The 15800-nt window shown below is 42.0% G+C and overlaps 1 protein-coding gene across 23 annotated transcripts in view; it reads left to right on the plus strand.

The window, feature by feature from the left end:
• Positions 1 to 15800, plus strand: part of C2CD5 (C2 calcium dependent domain containing 5) — a 58236-nt gene that overhangs the window by 16467 nt on the left and 25969 nt on the right. For 12 of the 23 annotated variants that reach the window (XM_058023174.1, XM_058023178.1, XM_058023180.1 and 9 more), the window contains 3 exons: positions 380 to 465; positions 6506 to 6614; positions 8470 to 8535. In XM_058023174.1, coding sequence (XP_057879157.1) covers positions 380 to 465; positions 6506 to 6614; positions 8470 to 8535 — 261 coding nt within the window. The remainder of the gene's footprint in view (positions 1 to 379; positions 466 to 6505; positions 6615 to 8469; positions 8536 to 15800) is intronic. The other 11 variants (XM_058023183.1, XM_058023187.1, XM_058023191.1 and 8 more) reach the window with 1 other exon arrangement.

The raw sequence follows: 15800 nt of genomic DNA on the forward strand, positions 1-15800 counted from the left end.
GAAATTAGATCTCTATTTAAATCATAGGCAAAAAGTCATACAAAAAAATTGTGTTGTAGGAGAGAATTTTAAACCCACATCTTTAAGCTTTTATATTTTAAAATTGATTTTCATTCAGGTTGACAGCAGGAAAAAAAATCTTAGATGGGGGGGTTTGTTCAAATACTATAAAGTCACTGCTAGTTGTGTGAGAAGGAAAACCTACAACAACCCTCAAATCAAAATTAAATTTTTGATGCTTTTTTTTTCTTAGCAATTAAAATTATGGGGAAAATTAGACTGTTTTCAATGACTCATTTTTATCTATTTTGAACTCACTCTTTGATTACAAATTATAATCTATGTTTCTTTGAATGTCATTTGTACTGATATTCTTCAGGAATGGGCAGTGGGAGTGCTGGAAAAGAAGGGGGGCCATTTAAAACTCTTTTAAGACAACAGACTCAGTCAGCTCTGGAACAAAGGGTAAGGCATTGTATACTTCATTTCTGGTTTACTGAAGTGAAAATTTATCTTGTTGTAAGTTAATGTTTGCTGTTACTTGCTGTTTGAAAACATGTAAGTTTTGGTCTGAACTTAGTACAAGTGTTGACTGTTTTATAGCCCTTTTATACACAAATTATTTAAATATTAATTTATTACGAAAGCAGTGGGAAAAGTGGAGCAATTAACTATGCACAGCACTCAAGTAATTCCAGTGGTATTAAGAAGTTACGGGAGAAATTACTGATGTGTGGTCTCTGAGAGGTGCTGATGCATGTTAAGTTTAACACTTGAAAAAAGACATGATGATAAAGTGTTTACAAAAGCCAAATTCAGAAACATTGGCATAGCTTTAAACAAGCTGAAAATCCCATTTAGGTTTGGGAAAAGTTTCAGGTTTTGGGAATGGAGTTGTTACCTTGTGCCCCATTCAATGGAGTAGAAGGTAGCTTTTAATTGGGAACTTGAATCTGAGCTACCTGACAAGCAGTAAAAAGGCATTTATAGATTTAAACTTTTCCTTTATTAGACTAAAAATGTCATCTGTCATTATGCTGAATAGAATATATGATGAAAATAGTGGGTTTAATTGTTTACATTTATAATGAGTAATTGCAACTTTTTTTTATAAGCTATACAGTGCTTTGATCAAAATGTTGATAATGAGGTGTCTTGGAGGAAGAAATGGGAGTATATTCTTACGCAGGAATAAATGTATTGCACCTAAGTGTGGTGGTGTTCACAGGGGTCTTAGGATGAGGGAAGAGATGAGAATGTTGACTCCATGTTTCAGAAGGCTGATTTATTATTTTATGGTATTTATTATATTAAAACAATACTAAAAGAATAGAAGAAAGGATTTCATCAGAAGGCTGGCTAAGAATAGAAAAAGCTTGTGACTGCCTTGACACAGTCAGGACAGCTGGGCTGTGATTGGCCACTAATTAGAAACAGCCACATGAGACCAATCACAGATGCACCTGTTGCATTCCACAGCAGCAGATAACCATGCTGTGGGGTGTGAGTGTGCACACACACAGACACAGGGGCCTGCCTGCAGTGAGGGTGACAGCCCTGCAGCTCTGGGGTGTGAGTGTGCACACACACAGACACAGGGGCCTGCCTGCAGTGAGGGTGACAGCCCTGCAGCTCTGGGGTGTGAGTGTGCATACAGACACAGGGGCCTGCCTGCAGTGAGGGTGACAGCCCTGCAGCTGTGGGGTGTGAGTGTGCACACACACACAGGGGCCTGTCTGCAGTGAGGGTGACAGCCCTGCAGCTGTGGGGTGTGAGTGTGCACACACACAGACACAGGGGCCTGCCTGCAGTGAGGGTGACAGCCCTGCAGCTCTGGGGTGTGAGTGTGCACACACACACAGACACAGGGGCCTGCCAGCAGTGAGGGTGACAGCCCTGCAGCTCTGGGGTGTGAGTGTGCACACACACAGACACAGGGGCCTGCCTGCAGTGAGGGTGACAGCCCTGCAGCTGTGGGGTGTCATGGGCCCTGTGCACACACAGACACAGGGGCCTGCCTGCAGTGAGGGTGACAGCCCTGCAGCTGTGGGGTGTGAGTGTGCACACACACACAGACACAGGGGCCTGCCCGCAGTGAGGGTGACAGCCCTGCAGCTGTGGGGTGTGTGTGCACACACAGACACACAGAGAGGGGCCTGCTTGCAGTGAGGGTGACAGCCCTGCAGCTGTCGGGTGTGTGCACACACACACACACACACAGAGAGGGGCCTGCCAGCAGTGAGGGTGACAGCCCTGCAGCTGTGGGGTGTGAGTGTGCACACACAGACACACAGACAGGGGCCTGCCTGCAGTGAGGGTGACAGCCCTGCAGCTGTGGGGTGTGAGTGTGCACACACAGACACACAGACAGGGGCCTGCCTGCAGTGAGGGTGACAGCCCTGCAGCTCTGGGGTGTGAGTGTGCACACACAGACACAGGGGCCTGCCTGCAGTGAGGGTGACAGCCCTGCAGCTCTGGGGTGTGAGTGTGCGCACACACAGAGAGGGGCCTGCCTGCAGTGAGGGTGACAGCCCTGCAGCTGTGGGGTGTGAGTGTGCACACACAGACACAGGGGCCTGCCTGCAGTGAGGGTGACAGCCCTGCAGCTCTGGGGTGTGAGTGTGCACACACAGACCGACAGGGGCCTGCCTGCAGTGAGGGTGACAGCCCTGCCGCTGTGGGGTGTGAGTGTGCACACACAGACACATGGGCCTGCCTGCAGTGAGGGTGACAGCCCTGCAGCTGTGGGGTGTGAGTGTGCACACACACAGACAGTCAGGGGCCTGCCTGCAGTGAGGGTGACAGCCCTGCAGCTCTGGGGTGTGATGGGCACTGTGCACACACACAGACAGACAGGGGCCTGCCTGCAGTGAGGGTGACAGCCCTGCAGCTGTGGGGTGTGAGTGTGCACACACACACAGACACAGGGGCCTGCCTGCAGTGAGGGTGACAGCCCTGCAGCTCTGGGGTGTGAGTGTGCACACACACACAGACAGGGGCCTGCCTGCAGTGAGGGTGACAGCCCTGCAGCTGTGGGGTGTCATGGGCCCTGTGCACACACAGACACAGGGGCCTGCCTGCAGTGAGGGTGACAGCCCTGCAGCTCTGGGGTGTGAGTGTGCACACACACAGACACAGGGGCCTGCCTGCAGTGAGGGTGACAGCCCTGCCGCTGTGGGGTGTGAGTGTGCACACACACAGACACAGGGGCCTGCCTGCAGTGAGGGTGACAGCCCTGCAGCTCTGGGGTGTCATGGGCACTGTGCACACACACACACACAGACGCAGTGGCCTGCCTGCAGTGAGGGTGACAGCCCTGCAGCTCTGGGGTGTGATGGGCACTGTGCGCACACAGACACAGGGGCCTGCCTGCAGTGAGGGTGACAGCCCTGCAGCTGTGGGGTGTCATGGGCACTGTGCACACACACACACACAGACGCAGTGGCCTGCCTGCAGTGAGGGTGACAGCCCTGCAGCTGTGGGGTGTGATGGGCACTGTGCACACACAGACACATGGGCCTGCCTGCAGTGAGGGTGACAGCCCTGCAGCTGTGGGGTGTGAGTGTGCACACACAGACAGACAGGGGCCTGCCTGCAGTGAGGGTGACAGCCCTGCAGCTCTGGAGTGTCATGGGCTCTGTGCACACACACACACAGACAGGGGCCTGCCTGCAGTGAGGGTGACAGCCCTGCAGCTGTGGGGTGTGATGGGCACTGTGCGCACACAGACACAGGGGCCTGCCTGCAGTGAGGGTGACAGCCCTGCAGCTGTGGGGTGTCATGGGCACTGTGCACACACACACACAGACAGGGGCCTGCCTGCAGTGAGGGTGACTCTGCTCTCCTCTCTTGTGCTCCGTGGCTAAGGGAGGATCGCCCCGCAGGTTCTGTGCCAGGCGGGTACGTTGGAACAAACGGGACCCCTCAGCCCTTCCCTGCTACTGGGGGTTCTTAAAGCACCAGCTCACATATGGGGCTTGGGAGCCTTTGCAGATTCCTTTGGGATTTTGTTCATGCAGAGTTGTTTTAATTTGTTGGTTTTAAGAGTGTTTTTTAGATCGGTGTATTTTGCATGTTTATACATTTCAGTTAATGTTTTAGTTTAGTTATGAATATAAATCCATGGCTTTTTGCTTTTAATTTTTTAATTTGATGGAAGTAATGCATTAAAGCAAGCCTTTTTTCTGTCTGTCTTTGATTTTGCTTGCATTTAGACTTTCCATGGCTGATGTTTTTATTTCCTTAGCAAGCTCTTTGAAGACAATAAAAAATGTAAATTAAGAGCCCTTAATATATTTTTAGAGCCTGAATTATTTGCATGTTATTTTGACAAGGTCTTTGTATCAGCTAGTAGAAAAAAGATACTGTAAAATGGGATGGAGACATATGTCTGTTATTGATGTAACAGCAAAGCAAAATACGTTCATTCTGTCTTCTGAAAATTTCACATTGGATGTGGTTTTCCTGTGGTGTTACCTCTTTTGGTTACCTTGAAGTTGAGTTAACTGGAATGAATAATATCTATAAGTTATTTTGTCAGTTTTAGTGTGCTACACACATAGACAGTGCACTCTACTTGTCTGGATCACTTAGGATAGCAAGTATTTGGGAGAACCAAGAATAAATTCAGTGTATATAATGCAGTTTCACAGGTATTAGATATATCATAAAATCCCAGAATACTTTAAGGGACCTTAATGGTCATCTTATTCCAACCACCCTGCCTTGGGCAGGGATGCATTCCATGAGACCAGCTTGCTCAAACAGTTCTTTTGAGTCCTAGATTATTGGGATATATGGTAGTGCTAAAGTACCTGAAAATAAGTTCATTTAGTTGCATGTGGTTTTTTTTAATCAAATGTGTTTTTGATTTATTACTTGAATAACCCTAACTGCAAACTGAACAGTTAGTTAGAAGGATCATATTCCTCAATTTCTTCCCTGAAAATAAACCTGTAGAAAATACAGCAGTGGAAAACTCAGGTACATGTTATATTGTACATTAAAAACTGGCAAAAATTCCTTGGACATCTGTAGATAGCAAGAGTAACTGTAGCACAGCTGTCTCTCTGTATATTTTTAACTAAAAAGAAATCCATGCTGCATTTCCATCAGTAGGAAAATTTGGTGTTATCTTACTCCTCAAACATTAGCCTGTATTTTTGTAGAAATGACCAAAAGCGGCTGTCAGTGGTATTTTTTGTCTCACTTGCACAAATTCTGGACAAATTCTGGTTTCTTGCTGTTTTTACATTCCGCAAGTGCTTGAGTGATCTCCTCTGCTGCCTTTTCAAAGCAGGGATCTGATGTCCTTCATCTCTGAAGGGCACTGCAGGAAATGTGTTCTGGAATCCTGACCTGAGCATCTTTTCTTTCAGTGACTTCTTACTCACCCATCCCCTCAGTTCAGGTCGAGAAAAGCTGTCAGGTTGTTTGGCCACCTTGGGGGGTGGCACAGTAATTCTGAACTCTTACAGTTTGCAACATGTGTTTGAGGCTGGAACTTGTATTTAAGTAATATAATAATAACATTTTAAAAACCTCTAAATTTAAAAAGAAAGAAGTCTTCATATGAAGTGATGGAGTTCAACGTGTGTCAGAATGAATGAGAGATTAACAGAATTCTGTCAGAATGGTTCAGTGAGTCTGTTACCCAGATTTGTCTGTGACTCAAGTTAACTGCATGATTTTTCTTTTTTGTTTTTTTTTTTTGCTTTCTGCATTTAGGATTGCTGAACATGAGTTATTGCCTTTCCCCCATAAGTGTTCTATTATGTAGATATTAGACATATCACAGAACATCTCTGGAGCGATTAAAATCTGGGTTTGGGCTCAGTTTTTTTCATCAAATGTGTCTTGAAAAATTGCAATTATTACTTACTTACTTTGCCCCTCTTATGAATTAAAAGCTGGAGTAGTTACTGAAAGTTAACTCTTTATTTTACTTATTAACTGGAAGTGAATTATTTTAGTTTAAGAATTTACAGTTGTGTTTCAAGACCTGTGCTTTATTTTAAAAGATGTATATTGACTTGTTACATTTAGAGCTTACTCGCAGAGCAGTCCTTTGATATTTTTTAGGCACGTTTTCCTGTCATAAGACAGTCCTCATTCTTGCAAGACTACAGTTTGTTTCACCCTGTGCTTCAGAATCAAACTGCAGTCAGTTGGAACGAGAGCACCTAAAAATGGAGAAAAATTTTATTTTTTTATCAGCTAATGAAAGAAAAATTCTGGTGTTTAGCAGCCATGGTAAAAGTGGATCAATAGAGACTTTATTAATCTCTTAATGTGTAAAGTTTTGATTGTTTATGTCTGTTGTGCTGAGAAACAACTCTGTGGGGGAAAAGTATTGTTTGAGCGCGTAACCTGTGCTTTTGTGCCGCGGGTCGGTGGGCGCGCGTGGCTCTGGGCGCCCGTGCCCGGGGCAGGGCCGTGCTCGCGCCAGGGCAGCGGTGCAGGGAGCCCTCGGCAGGCCCCTAACGCTGCTTTCCAACGCCCACAGGAGTTCCCCTTCTTCACCCTGACCGCCTTCCCGCCCGGCTTCCTGCTGCACGTCGGGGGCGTCGTCAGCGCGCGCTCCGTCAAGCTCCTGGATCGCATCCACAACCCCGGTACGTGGGCACGGGAGCACGTGGGAGTACATGGGAGCACGTGGGAATGCCTGCCTGGCACGGGCACAGCCTGCCTCCCTGCCCCGGTGGCACCTGGAGGAGGGACAGAGCTGTTCCAGCTGTGCACACCTGCCTGGCACGGGCACAGCCTGCCTCCCTGCCCCGGTGGCACCTGGAGGAGGGACAGAGCTGTTCCAGGAGTGCATTGCAGAGAGCCATGGAGGCTTGGAAAATGAGTTACTCAAAGGTTGTGGTTTTAGTGAGAAACCTTTCAGCAAATTAAACTAGAAAAAAAAATGCTTTGAATCAGTAACTCTACACCGAAAACTAGTTTTTAATTATTGAGGGGTAATTAATTTTTTGCTGCTTTTTGTGATTAAAACTTGATGCAAGTTTTTCAATTCAAACGAAAATGAGATTAAATGCTTGATCTTAACTATGAATGTTTTCCCATTTTCAGCTCCTTGAAATCTTTAAGGACTAATGGCTACAGCTTACAACGTGGTTTTTAACCTTTACAGTATTGTTTCTGTTCTTAAAAGCCTTTACGGAACAGTACTTGAAGATTTTTATTTATTCTTTCCTGGGATCCCCAGCACGAGAACATTTGTGGATTGCATGTTAGTTCTAATGGTAGAGCTGAGTGACTTTTGACTCTGAAGACTTGGGTGGTTTAGTTGCTGAGACCAGATGAGGAATGCTTAGCAAAAAGTTGGAGTTGACAGTGCACTTAAAAATGCAGAGGAGAGAAAAATAGCACCTGTAGTGGTTTTGCATGCACTAGTCAGGAGTAATAAAAGGAAGTTTATGCAAATACATCCCTAAAAACAAGTACAAAAAGCCTAACCTTTTCCTTTTCTTCCTATGGCCCAAGGCAAGCAATTCTTCAGGCAGGAAGATCAGATTGTTGCTGATCTGAAGATTCAGTAAACTGGCAACATGTAATTAAATCCAAGACTTCATTTGAATTAGATCCTCTTTGTTTGAGGAATTTTTTCAAGTATATTAGTACACAATGTTGCTCTTTTGTTTTCCTACTCTAAGATCTATTTACACAATGAAGAAAAGATGAAAAAAAAAGGAACGAGTCTTTTAATTAATAATTAATACATGAGTCTTTCTTTGCCACAAAGTTATTTTATGATTCTGTGCTTTCAATAGATTTCTGACACAGGTCTCTTATGTGCAAAATTTACAGTGGGATAGATGGAAGACAGAATATTTAAACAAAATCAATTTTGCTCAGAAGTTTTAAGAACTAATTTCTTATATTATGCACTCCTTCCTTTTTGCCAGCTGACTGGAGGCAGTATAAGCCATAAGGCAAGAAGAGATGTGTGTTTGCAGAGCTGCCGTGTTTCTGTGAGACTTGCACATTGCTCCTGACCAGTGAATGCAAAATGCCTGATCCTTGGAACTCACACTGCAAAACAGCAGGAACAAAAGGGGAAGGAAGGCACGTGGCTGTGGGAGGGAAGGTGGAGCAGTAGGAAAAAATTCTGATATTATAGTTCAGGTTGTGAAGCATTTGAGTCAAATAAGTGTGTAAAATATTAAAGGAAGCAAACAAACTGGCAGAATGATGAATCAGGAGAAGTGGAAGAGGAGAGAACATTTGCAGGTGCATTAAGAGCTTGCCAATAGGACCCAGCTGCCAGATACTGTCCATGTTGGTCACCAGTGCCAGACTGCTGCAGCATGCTCCTTTTTCCCTTTCTATTTCAGCTCTGATTAACTCTGCTGTCTGTGTCTTTCCAGTTCCTGTGGAGTGGTGTTGTCAATTGTGCTCTTGTTGGTAGTTTTTTCACTATTCTGCTTCTATAACTGATCTACTAATTTGCTGTTTTGAACTCAGCCTTTGTCGGAATTATGGGTAACACAAGATCATACAAACTGCTAGACTGGAATAGTTTCAATTCAGGTATTTTATTAGTCATTCAGTACTACATATGCTGACAGAAATTATGGCAGCTCAGTGAAGTTATTAGAGATGCTCTAGGATATTTAGGTTAATGCCTCAAATTTAAAACTATTTAATAATCAGATGCCTAAATGTCACATTTTAATGCTGTTAAAAACTTTCTTTAAAATTACAAAGCATTGTTTTAGTATCATATAGTATTGCTAAGAATAATTTAAAATATCCATCTGGAAAGCTGAATGTTCAGATGTTTATTTAGTAATCACTTTCAGCTCAGCATCCATGAAGGGAGTAATTTAGGGTAAGAGAAGGGATCCTTCCCTGCACAGTTGGGATCATGTCAGGTGTGGGGTTTATTTTTTGGTTTGGGGATTTTTGTGTAATGAGTTTTGGGTGTTTATTTTGGCCTATTGGTTTGATTTGGGGGGACTCTCGGTTAGTTTTTTTGTTTTGCATTGCCTTGCACTTTCTTCAACAAAGGCTTTCCTCCTGTTAATTTCAGGAAATCAATGAATGTGTTTGTTCTTAGTACTAGCTCTAAAATAATATTTGTACTATAGATAATGATAGATCTAAAAAATATCCAAGAAAAATAGATAACTATCTGTTTAAAGAGAAGGGTAGTATGTAGCCCAGGATTTGTTGGTTCATAAAGCTTGTATTGTAAAATGCACCCAGTTACAGGACTTTAAACAAAAGTATTTGAACTTTTTAATCACTTCATTACCCAGCTAGAAAAAAGCCCCAATATTCTTATATTTTTATGCAGTTTTAGTAATCACAGTGTGTAACTTCCTTATATAGTAGGCCTTGTCAGACTTGGTGTTTATAAAGCTGGCACCATTAAAGGTACAAAGCTGACTCCTTAGGGCTTGCTTTCCCCAGACACTTTCCTTCTTGGTAATTCACTCTTGCCATGCAGCTCTGTGTCATGCTCTAAAATTCACTTTAAATATGCAGTTATTAAAAACCAGACATTTTCCACTGCAAATTGTTCAAAGTAGGGAGAGCTTAAAACCATTGGCTCATTTTTATTGTTCCTTTTATAGTAAGCATCCTTTAAAATTATGATTGTGAGGCTTTTCTGATTTTTTTTCCTTTGCTTTTCTAAAGTCATAATCTTTTAAAATAAACTTTCAGTATATAAAAAAATATTGTCAAATTCTCAGGTCTGTGACTGGTGTGGCATAGTCTGATCCAAGGTGTTAAAAATATGTTGAAATTTTTGTGTATTGTGTACAACCTTGAAAAGTTGGAATTCATTGCTGCTTCTTCCAGATTGTGTAGTGGGATGTTTCTATTGAAAGAATTTTATTGGAATAATGGAGTAAATGAGTTTATGTACTGACACTAAACATGCCTTGAACTAGGCTAGAAAAGTGATCCACAATGTAAGATTAGGAGCAAAGTGCAAGTCAGGAATTCCGTTCTTGGCAGAATATCCAAAACTGTTGTCTAAATTTTTTAGAGATTACAGGAAAATGAATGTGCATTTCTATGTAAATAAAGCATTTTCCCCAGAGGTGTTGGTTGGAGTAGAGAGGTCTCAAACAAGGAGTATGTGTGGAGTTAATCCCTGCTGAGAGCAGTGTTTGTGTAGCCTTGGTGTCTGTAGGAGAGCAGGTCAGCCCTGCTGCTTTGGGAGGAGCAGAGTCCTGCAAGTGTGTAGGGGCTTTAATCACAGCCATAAGTGGGCTAAAATTATTTTCCTTTTGGAAAACGTTCAGGCTTCATTTCAGCTTGCTCAGTAACTGTGTAGTACAGAAGGAGATTTCTTTTTTTTTTTTTTTAATTTGTCTTGCCCATGGTTTAATTGTATGTAAGATACGGCAGGAGCATCCAGTGGTAATGAGATGTCAGAGATTTGAAGGTGCTTGAAAATCAGACATGGAAGTAAAGACTGACTACTTCATGAATGGAAAAGAAGCTGCCTGAATATCTGGGAGTTGCATATAGTTCAATGAAGATTTGTTTAAATGTTTGTAAAATACAAAAAGGTGGATATGAAGATGAATTTGCAAAATGGAAGTAAAGAGTTGAGCAAAAATTCATAGAAAAGAGGGCACATAATACAGTGGGAGATAATCCCTGGGGCTGTCTCAGGGAAAGAATCAACTCTCAGGATAAAAACATGCAGGAATCCTCAATGCAGGAGGCTGGGTCTTTGTTCAAGGGTGGCACTGAGGTTAAACACAGAGCACAAAGGAAGGCAGTGCCAGAACTTGCTGAATGGAGGCTGCTTTTCCACGTGGCTGTTTCACAGCACCAACCTATCATTTCTCACAAAGTTAAATTTTATACTCCTCATTTGGGAAGCTGCTCCAGCAGTGCATCTTCAGCTCCAGCAGTCAGAAATATGGGAAAACAAAAGATGACTAAAACCTTCCTAAGCATCTCCTGAGCTCCCTGTGCGATGCCCAGTCTCACTGTTGGAGTGTGAAATTCTCCAGAGTCAGTTTTGCATATGAGGAAACACAAGAGGAAAGCTTGGCTCTGTTTTGTTTCTGTAACTGAATGCTTTTTTTCCACAGAAATACAGAGACTGTGCAAATGACATTTCCAGCTGCTCTCTGGGGTGTCAGTGTGGCCCAGCTGTGGGAGCACAGCAGGAAATGTCAGAATGTGCCTACTGGTGTCTGCTGTGCTTATCCTTCAGATCCAGTAGTGAAAGCCCCAGCATTTGAAGGTTGGCCTCTTGCCTTTGCTTGGAGAATTTCCAGCTTGGCTTCTTGCCCATCAGTGTGTGTTGAATGAAAATGGGAGGTTCAAGCAGTTGTCAGAGGCTTTTTCTGAAAAGAGCGAGGGGTGTGATGTTCTCCAGTAATAATTGACTCATTTTCTGCAGAGGACTGAATATTGCCAAGTCATTTCTATGGTTAATGTGAATGGTGTTTGAATATTATTTCTGGAAGCAGATACACCCTTATGCTAGTGAAATCATTTTCATTGGGACTGTGCTTTTTTTTTCAGAGCTCTAAGTAGGTGTTTATATAGCTGAAGAAAGGGTGGTCACTGAGCACAGTACAGTATTCACATGTTCTGTTAGAGATTCATTAATGAACTTGGCATTTCAATTCCTTGTTTAGAATTCTTTGCCTGCCTAAGTAATGCTATTTCATACTGCTTTGAAACTCTCCCTAAATTCTGGCTAATGGTGTGAAAGCCAATAGAAAGGGGTTTTTGCACAAGTGCTCCAAAAAAGCCATTGCTTATTGCACAACTACACTTTGGTTTTGAATTGATAGTACACAAGAGAGAGAACCTTGGTCTGGCAAAAATTGCATTTTTGCACATAACTTGTCCTGATTTTAAAATACGGGGCTTGACTAAAACTATTGTCTTCATAAAATTTCTTTCATGGATTGCATTGAGTCTTTTCAGCCTTCTGGTATTTGCTTCTGTGGTTGCAAAGATAGAGTTGTAGAACTTTCTGCCTGGCTCAAAATGTGTTATTGTCAGAAGAGAACCAGAATGGTTCTGGTTGAACCAGCCCCTTCCCAAGTGCTACACAATTACAGCTAAACGTGGCCTTGTAAAATGTCTGCTGGGGTTTGGTAGGAGGATACACAAGTTCTAACTGCAACAGGAGTAACTGATAAATGTCAATGGATAATAAATACCTGGCACAAGAGATTTTCTTTTCGAGTCTCCTTGCATCCAGAAGTTCCGAGAGGCTTCTCTGCCTAGTTTGTCTTAAAGCAGAATAAACAGTTGTGAGTGCACAGAGATAATGAAGGCGGGGGTTCTGCGTGCCTGAGCAGTGCAGACAAGGAACAGGAAACTCGGAGACAGTGTCATTGCACACCAGCTGATGCCACCCCTTCCTGCAGCAATGGAGAGATCAAATGGGCTTCAGAAAGCCCTGTCCTGTTACAGAATACAGTCCCCAGCTCTGGGTAACAGCCCCAGCTGTAGTCACTTGAGGCTGTTCTTTGAAGATTGCTCATGGTTTACAGTAGGTTGTACTGATGGTGCCAAGGTCACAAAGCAACAGAGACACAGAATAAAATAAGTAGTTTCTTTATTACCTGCTGAGTCACCATTCTTGGATGTGTGACTGAAATAATCACTAAAAGCTGGACTAACAAAGGCACATATTTATGCATGGAAATTATTTTCCAGAGGCAAATTTATTTCCTATATTTAATGTTTTCTAATTTCTGGGCAGTATTTTTGAGCTTTTATGATACTAAGTATGACGCAATTTAAACCTTCATTTTTAAGTATTTTAATTTTTAATATATGTTTGTTTAATTTTTAATATATTCTGAAAATCTTTCTTGCTTCAAATGCCTTATATTTTGACATATTTTTCATTTTATTTAAGTTGTATCACATGGTGGTTTCTTTTCTTTTAGCTCTGCACTAAATTATTACTGCTGCTTTCACATTATTACAAGATTATTTTTTTTTTTAGATGATACTTTTTTCAGTTTGTGCTCTTCCTATCAGACTTCCATCTACAATTAAAAGGAAAAGTTACAGCCACTGTTGTGGCTTTATTAAGCCATAAGGGGAACAATCCTTCTGTTTCTCCATCTTGGAGTATAATGTGGGATTAAAGCTATCACTCCCCAACAATGAGCTCCCACTGAAAGGAATGATATATGGAATTTTGTGTATGGCTTCTCTTGGAGTCTTGGTGCTCATGTAGGGATGTGTGAACAGCGAGTGCCTGTTCCCTGTGGGTGTGGTTACACTATTTCCTGCTAGTTTAGTGTATCCTAGTTTTCTTTTGATGTATCCCTAAAATCTGCTTCCTTCATGTGCTGTAACAAAGTTTTCATTTGTACATCTTTTAGTCCTAAAGATGAATATGGGGAGTAGTATTTCTAAACACGGATGGAGTGGCTTGGAAACTGTTTTGAAACTTTTAGGATAATCTGCTACCTGAATTTTGTGTTAATCTTTAAAAACCAGAGGATTTGTGTTTCTGTACAGTTATTTAGTTGTTAAATGTTTTAGAAAATTGATAATGTCAATGTTAATGGGATAACCAGAGAGGATTAAATAAAACTAAAAGGTCCAGGGAAAGTTGCTTATAAACCTAACAAAGGTGTCTGTTAAAAAACCCAACCAGCCAAACCTACAGGAAAATACCACACATCTTTTTGTATAAGCTGTTAGTAGGCTTTTAATTAAGAAGATATAAAAATAAGGGAACATTGAACATGTGGATAATGGCTTTGCCTAGTGAAAGATTCAAAGATTGAGTTTGATAGAATATTGACCTCCATTGCCATGTTTGAAACAGAACAGTGACCCATTTGTAGATGGTGACAATTTTCCTCAGATGGTTGTCCTCCTTCTGTCAGAGTATTGTGTTATACATGTAAATATTTCCTAAATTATGTGATGTAAAATTGGTTGAAATGAATCACACAGTGCCTACTTTGGAGCAATTTCCTCAAGTTGTTTAAGGATACAGCTTTAAGGATACAGCAGATCTTGGGTATGAACAGTATCATCAAGAGGCCACACTTCTTAATCTGTCTTCGGTTTCAAAAATCTATATGGACCAGCAAAATGCAGCTTCTGGGTAAATCTTGAAAGAACCTGTATGAGTGAGCCTCTAGCAAATAAACTTGGGAAAACTTATGAATCAGACAGTGATAGTGTCTAGGGTGAAAGGTTTAGACAGCATATTGTCCCCTGGATAGTGCAGCTCCAGCCTGTATTCTAAGGGAGAGGGTGACTTGGTGGTGGATAGAGCTAGCTCAAAGAACATTCCAGGTACAGAAGTGCTGGCTGTGTCCTATTAAACTGCTGAATAAAATCACTCTGGAAAGCTCCAGTTGGAGGAGGCTTGAGTTGGCACAGTTTTTATAGAACACTGTACTTTTGACAGCGTTGTTTCTCAAATCCTCAACCACAGAAACAGTGTGCTTTGCTTCCACTGGGTTATAAATATCCTGCCAACTTGGAGACATTAATGCAGTAAGTTTAGTGTTCAGCCTTTGGTTTCCCACAAAGGGGACGTAATTAGCAGTGGAATCTCCTGCAAACCTTTCTGCCTCAAGTTGTAGAGAACCCTTGGTCCCAAGGACTGGGTACATTTGCTAGAAAAGCTTGTGATGAGTGCTCTGTATGCTTGCCTTCTTGCTTCCACCTAGAATCCAGGGCCATTACTTTCTGTAACCATTTCAGTGAGCTGCCATAGTTTTCAGTCTGTACTGTCACCTGATCCAAGCATGCGCCAAAGTACCCACCGTTTCTGGCTCCTGTCTGCTGAATCTGCTTTGCAAACCCTCAGCTCTTGAGCTTGTGCCTCAGCCAAACAACCGACAGGCACTCCGTGGAGTGTGCTGGACACATGCCATCCTGCTTCCCTAACTCCTCTAATTGTTGATGTAAATCCTGAGCTTTACTAAACTTGTAAGTGCTACGACGGCATCCCCATGTGAAATCGTGTGGCTCATGTGTCAAAAAGGCTGCTTGTGAAAATATTTGTCAGAGGAATATGAATGCTACACATTGCACTGCATTCAGTGTTTCGTATCAACCTATTATTGCGATGTCATGGTGTTTGATTTGAGTAATAATAATTGTAGACAATTATTTTGTGTTTTAATACGCAAAGGTAAGTTCACGTAAACTGAATGTATAGTATTTATATATAAATATAATAATTATTTTTTGGCCTCTTTCTGGAAGCAAAAAATAGTCAAATATCTTAAGCAGAGGTCACAGTTTTCTTTAAAAACAATTGTTTCTGCATGACTTACAGAAATATTTGTTCTGTAGGATAAGAAATTGTTGGATTCTTTGAAAGATATTGGGCCTGATCCTGTTAACACTGAAGACAATGGCTGGAAAATGCTTCTTACCTCTCAAAAGAATGAAAATGATCCATTATATTTCTGTAGTTAATAGTTTTGTTGGTGAGAATATTGAACAGATTCTTAGACTAAAGGGTTAAATGTTGTTTTAGCAAGACATTGTTGAGCAACTTCACAACAGTGTGTTTGCCATAATGGTAAGGTGTCCTTGTACATGTTAGGTAAGGAAATTAAGTCTCTTAAGTTTAATAATTTAAACTATAATTTCTTGTGGAGGAAAGCTAAATGTTTGCATAGAATTTGGGACCCGTCACTATTTCTACCTTTTATGTTCACTTTAAGGATCCCTGTTTCCTTTCAACATCTCATTCCATTTCAGTTTTCACTACATTCCTTTTTGATGTCATTCTTGTCTTTATCACTCTTACCTTTATTTCACAGCACTAGCACTTTTTGTGTTCATCCTCAGTCACCTCACCTGTTGTT

The sequence above is a fragment of the Melospiza georgiana genome, chromosome 4, assembly GCF_028018845.1.
Source record: "Melospiza georgiana isolate bMelGeo1 chromosome 4, bMelGeo1.pri, whole genome shotgun sequence".
Taxonomy (NCBI): Eukaryota; Metazoa; Chordata; class Aves; order Passeriformes; family Passerellidae; genus Melospiza; species Melospiza georgiana.